This window comes from Ranitomeya variabilis, chromosome 4 (genome assembly GCF_051348905.1).
Source record: "Ranitomeya variabilis isolate aRanVar5 chromosome 4, aRanVar5.hap1, whole genome shotgun sequence".
Lineage (NCBI taxonomy): Eukaryota > Metazoa > Chordata > Amphibia > Anura > Dendrobatidae > Ranitomeya > Ranitomeya variabilis.
In genome coordinates, this window is record NC_135235.1 from 630,652,416 (window position 1) to 630,664,749 (window position 12,334).

Here is a 12,334-nt window from a genome sequence, read left to right on the forward strand (position 1 = left end):
GGTTCGCCTGGATTCCAAAATATATCTATATTTAGAATGGAAAACAAAGTTCTGAATGATGGTTGTTTTTTTTTTTTTACCATTATAACAATTGACTTGGATAAAAAGAATTCAACCACTATGGTCACACCATTAACCACTCACCATAAATCATGTACTCACTATATTGAACAGGTTGTTACGATTGCACAAACTATGTCCATGGTGATTGTAGTTATTTTGCATCTCTACTTCATTGTATAATGTATTTGTGGCACCCCAGGGGTCCGAGTGCCACAGTGGTATTGCCTGCCTCTCGGGGAGGGTGATGCCATTCCTGGAAGCGAGAAGGGATCTCCTTAACAGGTAACACAAGCATACAACACTTTCCTGACTCCAGGCCAGAAGGGGGAGCTCTAAACCCGGTTTCAAGGTAGCTTCCCTAAAAGCTCTGGTCTGGAGGAGGAGTTAGATTCAGTCATGGAGGTAGTGTTCTACAAAGGGATAGATTTGAGTGAGGGACTTGAGGAAAGCTAATGCATCAAGAACCTTGCAAAACAGCGCAGAAAGGAAGGCTTCTAACCCCACCTGGCTAGGGGGATTCCGAACCGCTTCAAGGCTGCCTGGACTCCAAAGATCACCTGTAAGATGTGCCCCGGACTGCACTGACAATTAAAAGGTAAAGAGACTGCAAACCCTGTGCCATCCAATTATTGCATTCTTGCACTACAACCCCTCATAGACTGTCCTGGTAGCCCTGAGGCCTCTGCTCCACCTGTGGGGAGCAAGACTATCTAAGCTGCATCACCATCGGCCCCAGCAGATCCCTTTAAGCAGCGTCGGCCACCCCTGGTCGAGTACCACAGGTCGCATCACGAAAATTACTCTATAGACTTTATTTCCCACTACACTTTAATTTCCCTTTAATTGGAAGCCCAGTGCCACGGACTGAGTCACTGCTACGTGACACATCCCCTTTAAGAACCGGCCCGGAACCAAGTTACCCACGGTCCTAGCGGGCACTCCATTTTTGGCGTCACGAACAGGATGGACCGCCCTGAAAAATCGGGTCCTGTGCGCCAGGGACTTTGTTAAATTGTTCAACTGCCGCCAGTGTTTCACCACGTGGCAGGTGAGGAATGGAGAACATGTGCTGTCATTGGTGGAGCTCCAGGAAGGGCACGAAAGCTGGACCCACGCACTGTAAAGACCTGTATGTGAAAAGGACTTGTCTGTCAGGAGGACGGATTTGCCCCTGAAATAGCTGGCAGGAAAGCAGAGGAAATACTGCCTACAGAAAAAAGAAGAGAAGTGCGTGGGAAAGCATGGGAACAGGATGGTTGCATGCTACCCGATTGATGCAATGGCGGGCGGTGAAGAGTCGCAGAAACAGATGAAAGGAACAGAGGAGCTCTGCATCCACGAACATTACACTATTGACTTTATTTCCCACTACAGTTTAATTTCCTTTTAATTGGACTTCCAGGGCCATGGACCAGGCCACCGCTACCGTGACACATCCCCTTTAAGGACCGGCCTGGTACCGAGTTTCCCACGGTCCTAGAGGGTGCTCCATACTGCCATAATGAAATATTGGGCAGCTTTGCAGCGCTGGGGTCCTGGTTTCAAATCCCACCATGGACAACATCTTCAAGGAGTTTGTATGTACCCTCCATGTTTGCGTGGGTTTCCTCCAGGTACTCCGGTTTCCTCCCACACTACAAAGACATACTGATAGGGAATTTCAATTATGAGCCCCATTGAGACAGTGATGATAATGTACGTAAAGCACTACGGAATCTGATAGCGCTATATAAGCAATGATTAAAAATAACAATAATTATTATTATTATAGACCAATATATTCTGCTTGTAAAAAATGCCATTGAGGTTTTGAGGCTGAGAATATTCTATAGTATATAACAGTGCAGCCTTTGAATTTGCTTTTTTAAAAAACAGACACGATGCCTCCAACATGCTGTAAACTCAAAATAGGTGGAGACATAGGCAGATTAGTGGAGGAAGAGCTCACCTTCTGGAGTTGTGCATCTACTGACATTACAGTAGAATTATGGTCTGTCAGCTGCTGCTCCTTTCCAGAGTGATGTCAATGAAACAACACCGTAGGATACATAACGATATGGAAAAAAATGAAAGACATTGGCGCTGCCGATAACGAACATCCAAATAATAGAAGATGAAGTAGGTTCCTTTATTGGTAACACATTAAGGCTACATGTTTTGATACTGAACTGGTATTTGGCCTGATGAAGATGCCAAATCGGTATTGTGATGTGTAGACTGAATGCTTTAATGGCTGCATCTTTTATTCTTTGGATGATCATTATCTGCAGCGCCCCTGTCCGCCATTTTCTTCTATATTGTTCTGAGGTTCCCAACACTAACAATCTTCAAAAGTATAATTAGAGGCATCCACTGAGCACAGTGTCCTGTGATGGCCAGCACTGTGAATACAGAAGGATCTCCTCTACAGCAGCTCAGAAGTAATTATGGCAAAAATAGTGTCAAAAGGTGATTTTTGTTTTTAAACACTAAATCTTTACATGTAAGATCCACATGTAAAGTTCTGAATAAAAACTATAAAAACATTCAACACAAATTCTAAAAGCCATTGACTACTCGCCTGGATAGAAATCTGTAGAAATCTCCTCTTTACACCACTCATCTTCCCTCACATATGTCTCTGTAGTATTAATATGGGGCAGATCTTCACTCTGAAACAAAAATTTTTAAAAGTCACAGACAGATGGAGAAGATGTGTGGGATGATTTAGAAGACCAGAAAAGATCATTTAACATGATAATTGTGAGAAGACCCAGACATCATCTAGTGTCTATGATCAGCTTTATATCCAATTCAAAAGATCAGCAGACCAGTAATGCTGCAAGTATATACCACTGGGATATGCAAAGAGACTAGCAGACATGGAGGTGCTCAACTGTACAGCAATACAATCTTCAAAAATTATGAAAGTAGAATAAAAATGAGTGTCACTCACTAATGATGCATTATTTTATATTTTTTTATATAAGGTAATACGTTCAAATTTCAAAATACCACAAAAATATATTTGCAAATGTTGAGGCCACTGGTGTACCCATTGGGGTACCAGCTGCCTGGGTATACCAGTGGTCCGCAAATTGAAAGGAATTATGTTCTGAAAGAATATATAAACATTTACACATAAATTCCAATAGTTAACCTTCAGTGTTATTATTCTTCAGTAATCCCGTAGGATGTGTTTATACAGGTCTCGATATCGATCGTTGCCAGCTGAAATCCTTCTTGCCACCCAAGGTGGTCCAGTATTTGTAAACAAATTTATGTGTCATTTATTTACAAGGGAGTTTTCTTAACCAATTGGCATAATATACAGTCCAAATATCTGTAAAGAAGTAACTGAACCCCGTCCCGCTATTACAGGATGTACAGGTGGATTGCCTATATATTTATGGATTTTGAGAATAAAATACTAGTATGGTTTTAGCATATTCTACCATTAGTTTGTTTTCAAGATGAAACAAAAGGGGGCGTAAAGAACTGTCCAGCCCTCCAGAGGTTACGCCTATGGGAGGGAGTATCAGGACTTCAAGAACCAGCTTACAATGAGGAGTGGCCACAGCAGTAAAACAAAGTGGAAGGAAAAGCCCCACTCAGTAAGGTGTAAATCCTAGGATGGCTAACTGAAGAGAACCCCACCCAGCAAAAGTCTGAACCGTGACGTAGGATGAAGAGCGTCAAAAAAGATATGGTGCCATTTATTGGTTGGAAGTGGAAGAGAATATAGTCAGAGATGGAAGCGAAGAGTCAGACTGCTCAGCCCAAGGGTCAGAATGAGGCGCCAAGGACCCAGAGCTGGATAGCTCTCCTGCGGGTGAATCAGCATCTTGCTATGGGGATCCGGACAGGAACAAGGTGGCTTCAATAGTAGGATGGGGCCTGAAGGAAGGATGTGGCCTATGCCTCCAAGCTTCCCAAGAACTGAGGAAAAAAGGAACGAGGGTCCAGCAGCTTGTCAGCGATCTGAGAGGCCTGGAATGGTCGATTGCGGGGAGGAGGCTGGCCCAAACCTGAGCCAGAAATATGTTGGTAGGCCCCTTTCTCTGAAAGTTATGGAAAATTAGTCTCCTGAGGGGAAGTTCATAGCTATGATCTGCAGCGCGAACATGGGTTCATCTATTAATTTGGGATCGGCCACCATATCAACGTGCAGAAAAAAAATGTTAGAGACACTTGCCGCAGAGGTTGCACGACCTCACACCAGGTACGCGAGTGACCTTACTCAAGATGGATGGCCCCTGTGGATGGTTTGTGGCCAGTGTGGTGTGGAGCGCCCCCACACCGCCGCAGGGCCGAGGGGTACCCGGAGCCGGGCCTCTAGGTCTCAGTCCTGGGGTTGTCACGGTGGCTAGACCCGGTCCGTGGCCCTGTCTGTCAGTGGGGGACGTCCGGTGCAATAAGTGATGATGATGGTGCAGTTGTGGGGTGCAAGTCGCGGTAAATAACGAAGACACCAGGTTGCAGTCTCTTTACCTCTTTACTGAAGGTTTTGGAGACCTCAGTCTAGAGCGCTGTTAACTGGGTTGTCAGAGACCGGCCGGTCCAAAGGCACATCAGGAGTTCTCTTTACAGGTGGGAATCAGTGTCTACCTTCTAGCGCTGGAGGTTGTAGTTCTTCCCTGCTGAGCTCCCGGGATAGTCCTCACAACTGTTTCTGTCTGTCTCTGATGTTCGTTCTCTCCGTCCCCCAGATGATATGGTAGGACGCACCCGTATGACGGGGTAGGCCTGGAGTTCTTCCGGGACCCTAGAGTCGCCCCTCTCCCACAACTGCCTCCGTTGTCTGCTTAGGTGTTAAGTGAGACAGCCAACCTATAATTAGCTGTCCGGCCGTGGTTTGCAGTGTACTTAAAGTCTCTTACTTGCTCGGCGTTCCGGCCACCGACTGTTTGCGCCTCAGAAGGATGTTGCCTCGGTCTAACAGCACGACTCCTTCTGGTCCCAATACTTCTTTACTGTATTCCAGTTTTGCACTGGTTAGTTCTGTTCTGAGGAGTCTGCCAGGATCCCATCCCTGGCAGGTCCTCTCACTAGCTCTTCCCAGCTACTTCTCCCTGTCTTCCTGTCCAACCCCCAGTTTTACCATAGTGTGAGGAGTGGCCTACTAGATAGGACCACCCCCCCTGGTGGCCGGAGTGTGAAGTGTAGTGAGGTGTTACCTGGTCAGAGAAACTCCTTTAGTGCAATCAGACGTACCATAGCTCCCCATAGTGGCGGAGCCACAGTACTGCAACAACCAGGACTCTGGGGTGCTGCACTCCCCCCCGGTTAAATCCAGTACTCCGGGACTGGGAAAACAAGAACAATAATACATGTTAACAGAAAACACACACATTTTTGAAATAGCATAACAATTGAACATAACAATGCTTCCTGTTGTGAATTTGGATTCTGGGCTCCCCCGGTGGTTACTGGTGGAATTGAACTTGTGACATCATCTTCCCTGTTCACCTGTTCTGATTAGATCTGGGTGTCGCTATATTACCTGGCTTCTCTGTTAGATGCTTGCCGGTCAACAATGTTATCAGAAGCCTCTCTGTGCTTGTTCCTGCTCCCAGACATCTACTAGATAAGTTGGACATTCGTCCATGTTTTGTTTTTGTATTTTGGTTCCAGTTCACAGCTGCAGTTTCGTTACTGTGTCTGGAAAGCTCTTGTTGATCAGGAATTGCCACTCTGGTATTATGAGTTAATGCCAGAGTCCTAAAGTAATTTCTGGATGTGTTTTATTAGGGTTTTCTACTGACCATGAAAGTATGCTTTCTGTCTTCTGCTATCTAGAAAGCGGACCTCAAATTTGCTAAAACTATTTTCCTGCTGCGTTTGTTGTTTCATCTCATATCACCGCCAATATATGTGGGGGGCTTCTGTCTCCTTTTGGGCATTTCTCTAGAGGTGAGTCAGGTCTTATATTTCCCTCTGCTAGCATTATTTAGTTCTCCGGCCGGCGCTGGGCATATAGGGATAAAAAGTAGGACATGCTACCTGGCTACTTCTAGATGATGCGGTAGGTTTAGTTCATGGTCAGTACAGTTACATCTTCCAAGAGCTTGTTCCTATAGAGGCTTATGCTAGTTCTCTGGCCATGGAGATCATGACAGTTTGACCGGCCCACTAAAGGGTTAAAATCCTTGGCTGAGAAAGGAGAGAAATAAGAAGTCTGCTGAGAGTTTTTTTTTTTTTTTTTTCCTCTGTGCTCTTAATTGGATCACTTGCCAGTCTGTCTATGCTGCAGTCTTTCTTTTTTTTCTCTCTCCTTATAATCTTTGAATGGCTTTGTGTTCACCTGTTAATAATGGATCTTCAGAGTGTAACTGCAGGTTTGAATAATCTCACCACGAAAGTACAAAATTTGCAAGATTTTATTATTCATGCTCCGGTATCTGAGCCGAGAATTCCTTTGCCGGAATTCTTCTCAGGGAATAGATCTAGCTTTCAGAATTTTAGAAATAATTGTAAGCTATTTTTGTCTCTGAAATCTCGTTCTGCTGGAGACTCTGCACAGCAGGTTGGGATTGTGATTTCCTTGCTCCGCGGCGACCCTCAAGACTGGGCTTTTGCATTGGCACCAGGGGATCCTGCGTTGCGCAATGTGGATGCGTTTTTTTTGGCCTTGGGCTTGCTGTATGAGGAACCTCATTTGGAACTTCAGGCAGAAAAAACTTTGATGTCCCTATCGCAGGGGCAAGATGAAGCTGAAATTTACTGCCAAAGATTCCGTAAATGGTCTGTGCTTACTCAGTGGAATGAGTGTGCCTTGGCGGCTACTTTCAGAGAGGGTCTCTCTGATGCCATTAAGGATGTTATGGTGGGGTTCCCTGTGCCTGCGGGTCTGAATGAGTCCATGACAATGGCCATTCAGATCGATAGGCGTCTGCGGGAGCGCAAACCTGTGCACCATCTGGCGGTGTCCACTGAGAAGACGCCAGAAAGCATGCAGTGTGATAGAATTCTGTCCAGAAGCGAGCGGCAGAATTTTAGACGGAAAAATGGGTTGTGTTTCTATTGTGGGGATTCTACTCATGTTATATCAGCGTGCTCTAAGCGTACTAAAAAGCTTGATAAATCCGTTTCCATTGGCACTTTACAGTCTAAATTTATTTTGTCTGTGACCCTGATTTGCTCTTTGTCTTCTATTACTACTGACGCCTATATCGACTCTGGCGCCGCTTTGAGTCTTATGGATTGGTCCTTTGCCAATCGTTGTGGGTATGATTTAGAGCCTTTGGAAACTCTTATTCCTCTGAAGGGGATTGACTCCACCCCATTGGCTAATAATGGACCACAATACTGGACACAAGTGACTATGTGTATTAATCCGGATCACCAGGAGACTATTCGTTTTCTAGTGCTGTATAATCTACATGAGGATTTGGTGCTGGGATTGCCATGGCTGCAGTCTCACAACCCAGTCCTTGACTGGAGAGCTATGTCTGTGTTGAGCTGGGGATGTAAGGGGACTCATGGGGACGTACCTTTGGTGTCCATTTCATCATCTATTCCCTCTGAAATCCCTGAGTTCCTGTCTGATTATCGTGACGTCTTTGAAGAACCCAAGCTGGGTTCACTACCTCCGCACCGTGAGTGCGATTGTGCTATAGATTTAATTCCGGGTAGTAAATACCCAAAGGGTCGTTTATTTAATCTGTCTGTGCCTGAACATACTGCTATGCGAGAATATATAAAGGAGCCCTTGGAAAAGGGACATATTCGTCCATCGTCATCTCCCTTAGGAGCCGGTTTTTTCTTTGTGTCAAAAAAAGACGGCTCTTTGAGACCATGTATTGATTATCGGCTTTTGAATAAAATCACGGTTAAATATCAATACCCATTGCCGTTGCTGACTGATTTGTTTGCTCGCATAAAGGGGGCCAAGTGGTTCTCTAAGATTGATCTCCGTGGGGCGTATAATTTGGTGCGGATCAGGCAGGGGGATGAGTGGAAAACCGCATTTAATACGCCCGAGGGCCACTTTGAGTATTTGGTGATGCCTTTTGGTCTTTCTAATGCCCCTTCAGTCTTCCAGTCCTTTATGCATGATATTTTCCGCGATTTTTTGGATAAATTTATGATAGTGTATCTGGATGATATTCTGATTTTTTCGGATGACTGGGACTCTCATGTCCGGCAAGTTAAGAGGGTTTTTCAGGTTTTGCGGTCTAATTCTCTGTGTGTCAAGGGTTCTAAGTGCGTTTTTGGGGTTCAGAGAATTTCCTTTTTGGGATATATTTTTTCTCCCTCTTCCATTGAGATGGATCCTGTCAAGGTTCAAGCTATTTGTGATTGGACGCAGCCCTCTTCTCTTAAAAGTCTTCAGAAATTTTTGGGCTTTGCCAACTTTTATCGTCGATTTATTTCTGGTTTTTCGGATGTCGTTAAGCCATTGACCGATTTGACTAGACAGGGTGCTGATGTTGCTAATTGGTCCCCTGATGCTGTGGAGGCCTTTCAGGAGCTTAAGCGCCGTTTTTCTTCTGCCCCTGTGTTGCGTCAGCCTGATGTGACTCTTCCTTTTCAGGTTGAGGTCGACGCTTCTGAGATCGGAGCTGGGGCAGTGTTGTCGCAGAAAAGTTCTGACTGCGCCGTGATGAGGCCTTGTGCCTTCCTTTCCCGTAAATTTTCGCCCGCTGAGCGGAATTATGATGTTGGGAATCGGGAGCTTTTGGCCATGAAGTGGGCGTTTGAGGAGTGGCGCCATTGGCTCGAGGGGGCCAGACATCAGGTGGTGGTATTGACTGACCACAAAAATTTGATTTATCTTGAGACCGCCAGGCGCCTGAATCCTAGACAGGCGCGCTGGTCATTATTTTTTTCTCGGTTTAATTTTGTGGTATCGTACCTACCAGGTTCTAAGAATGTTAAGGCGGATGCCCTTTCTAGGAGTTTTGAGCCTGATTCACCTGGCAACTCTGACCCCACAGGTATTCTTAAGGAGGGAGTTATCTTGTCAGCTGTTTCTCCAGACCTGCGGCGGGCCTTGCAGGAGTTTCAGGCGGATAGACCGGATCGTTGTCCGCCTGATAGGCTGTTTGTTCCTGATGATTGGACCAGTAAAGTCATCTCTGAGGTGCATTCTTCTGCGTTGGCAGGTCATCCTGGAATTTTTGGTACCAGGGATTTGGTGGCAAGATCCTTCTGGTGGCCTTCCCTGTCACGAGATGTGCGAGGCTTTGTGCAGTCTTGTGACGTTTGTGCTCGGGCCAAGCCTTGTTGTTCTCGGGCTAGTGGATTATTGTTGCCCTTGCCTATTCCTAAGAGGCCTTGGACACACATCTCGATGGATTTTATTTCAGATCTGCCTGTTTCTCAGAAGATGTCTGTCATCTGGGTGGTGTGTGACCGTTTTTCTAAGATGGTTCATTTGGTTCCCCTGCCCAAATTGCCTTCTTCTTCCGAGTTGGTGCCCCTGTTTTTTCAAAATGTTGTTCGTTTGCATGGTATTCCTGAGAATATCGTTTCTGACAGAGGAACCCAATTTGTGTCTAGATTTTGGCGGGCATTTTGTGCTAGGATGGGCATAGATTTGTCTTTTTCGTCTGCTTTTCACCCTCAGACTAATGGCCAGACCGAGCGGACTAATCAGACCCTGGAGACATATCTGAGGTGTTTTGTGTCTGCTGACCAGGATGATTGGGTTGCTTTTTTGCCATTGGCGGAGTTCGCCCTCAATAATCGGGCCAGCTCTGCCACCTTGGTTTCCCCGTTTTTCTGTAATTCGGGGTTCCATCCTCGATTTTCCTCCGGTCAGATGGAATCCTCGGATTGTCCTGGAGTGGATGCGGTGGTGGAGAGATTGCATCATATCTGGGGGCAGGTGATGGACAATTTAAAGTTGTCCCAGGAGAAGACTCAGCTTTTTGCCAACCGTCACCGTCGTGTTGGTCCTCGGCTTTGTGTTGGAGATTTGGTGTGGTTGTCTTCTCGTTTTGTCCCTATGAGGGTCTCATCTCCTAAGTTTAAGCCTCGGTTCATCGGTCCGTATAAAATATTGGAGATTCTTAACCCTGTTTCCTTCCGTTTGGACCTCCCTGCATCCTTTTCTATTCATAACGTTTTTCATCGGTCGTTATTGCGCAGGTATGAGGCACCGGTTGTGCCTTCCGTTGAGCCTCCTGCTCCGGTGTTGGTTGAGGGTGAGTTGGAGTACGTTGTGGAAAAAATCCTAGACTCCCGTGTTTCCAGACGGAGACTCCAGTATCTGGTCAAGTGGAAGGGATACGGCCAGGAGGATAATTCTTGGGTCACTGCATCTGATGTTCATGCCTCTGATCTGGTTCGTGCCTTTCATAGGGCCCATCCTGATCGCCCTGGTGGTTCTGGTGAGGGTTCGGTGCCCCCTCCTTGAGGGGGGGGTACTGTTGTGAATTTGGATTCTGGGCTCCCCCGGTGGTTACTGGTGGAATTGAACTTGTGACATCATCTTCCCTGTTCACCTGTTCTGATTAGATCTGGGTGTCGCTATATTACCTGGCTTCTCTGTTAGATGCTTGCCGGTCAACAATGTTATCAGAAGCCTCTCTGTGCTTGTTCCTGCTCCCAGACATCTACTAGATAAGTTGGACATTCGTCCATGTTTTGTTTTTGTATTTTGGTTCCAGTTCACAGCTGCAGTTTCGTTACTGTGTCTGGAAAGCTCTTGTTGATCAGGAATTGCCACTCTGGTATTATGAGTTAATGCCAGAGTCCTAAAGTAATTTCTGGATGTGTTTTATTAGGGTTTTCTACTGACCATGAAAGTATGCTTTCTGTCTTCTGCTATCTAGAAAGCGGACCTCAAATTTGCTAAAACTATTTTCCTGCTGCGTTTGTTGTTTCATCTCATATCACCGCCAATATATGTGGGGGGCTTCTGTCTCCTTTTGGGCATTTCTCTAGAGGTGAGTCAGGTCTTATATTTCCCTCTGCTAGCATTATTTAGTTCTCCGGCCGGCGCTGGGCATATAGGGATAAAAAGTAGGACATGCTACCTGGCTACTTCTAGATGATGCGGTAGGTTTAGTTCATGGTCAGTACAGTTACATCTTCCAAGAGCTTGTTCCTATAGAGGCTTATGCTAGTTCTCTGGCCATGGAGATCATGACAGCTTCCCTTTACGGGAGGTGAGGATTCTTGAACGTTGCAAAAGTTAGGTCATGCACAGTTTATGACTCTCAGTTCAGTGGTTGAAACAGCGGGGACCCCGGGTAAACAAAGGGGTCCCCCTTATGAAAGTTTTTGAGCAATTCACGGTCCATTACTCTATTGTCCATTTAAAACCTGTAACAAAAATACACACAAAAACATTCTTAACTAAAGAGCAGCCCTTATTAATACCTCCAAGGTTTGTAGCAGAGGGGAGTTTGGTTTTGAGTGCTGCGTGTGGACCTTCGCAGCGCAGGGGTTGCTATTGGCCTAACAGGGCCCGCTATGCTTGCTACCGCTGGTGTAGTGCACTGTCTTCTAGCTACACTTCTAGTGAGTCGGGGTAGCACTGGCAGGTTAGGGCTCTCAGAGCTGCTGCTATCAACAGTGGGTACAGCAGATTCACCGATAGCAGAGGGAGGATTTGTCGGTTCAACGGTTGGCATGGCATCTTCAGGTAAGGCTTGTTGAGGTAGCGGGACCGGATGATCTGGTACCACAATTGCTTCTGGTGGGTCTGGCTGTTGAAACATTAGAACAGGCACCACGAGGGCTTGATTTATCTGAGTCCAGGACTGGGGAAAGTCACCAAGGACGGTATGGAACATCTTCTCCTTTTCTACCGGCGGGGAGATCTCTGGGGCCGTCTCTCTCTCTTTCAACTTATCGGGGCAGACCTTAAGGTGATCCCTGGATACCGCTGTTGAGGTCTCCCCTCGGTCCTTGCTGATGAGACAGACCTTCGTGTTGTCGAAGTCGGACGGCAGGATGGTATACGGTTCCGCTTCCCATTGGTCATCGAGTTTGTGTAATCTTCTCTTTCGTTTAAGTACTTGCTCACCAGGTGACAAGGGGATCGCAGGAGCGTGTTGGTTGTAGTCCCTTTCCTGTTTCTGCCTAGCCTGGGCGAGACTTCTCTCTACACACTCCTGTACTTCGCGGTATCTTCGCTGCCTTTCTGCATCCCAATCTGCATCCGGCGAGGTATCTTCGGGTACTAGGACCCCCATGTCCAGATCAACGGGTAACCGACTAGATCTTCCTCGCATCAGGTACGCTGGAGTACAGTTGGTGGAACTTACTGGGATGTGATTGTACATATCCACCAAGTCAGGCAACTTTGTCGGCCACAGGTTCCGTTCCTCCACGGGTA

At 46.3% G+C, this 12,334-nt stretch overlaps 2 protein-coding genes across 5 annotated transcripts in view; both read right to left on the minus strand.

Annotated features, from left to right (window-relative positions):
- LOC143767223 (uncharacterized) overlaps nt 1-12,334 on the minus strand; it is a 323,645-nt gene that overhangs the window by 133,552 nt on the left and 177,759 nt on the right. The window lies entirely within an intron of this gene.
- Nucleotides 1-12,334, minus strand: part of LOC143767300 (gastrula zinc finger protein XlCGF66.1-like) — a 91,134-nt gene that overhangs the window by 30,203 nt on the left and 48,597 nt on the right. For all 4 annotated transcript variants that reach the window (XM_077255531.1, XM_077255532.1, XM_077255530.1 and 1 more), the window contains one exon: nt 2,624-2,714. In XM_077255531.1, the coding sequence (XP_077111646.1) occupies nt 2,624-2,714 (91 nt within the window). The remainder of the gene's footprint in view (nt 1-2,623; nt 2,715-12,334) is intronic.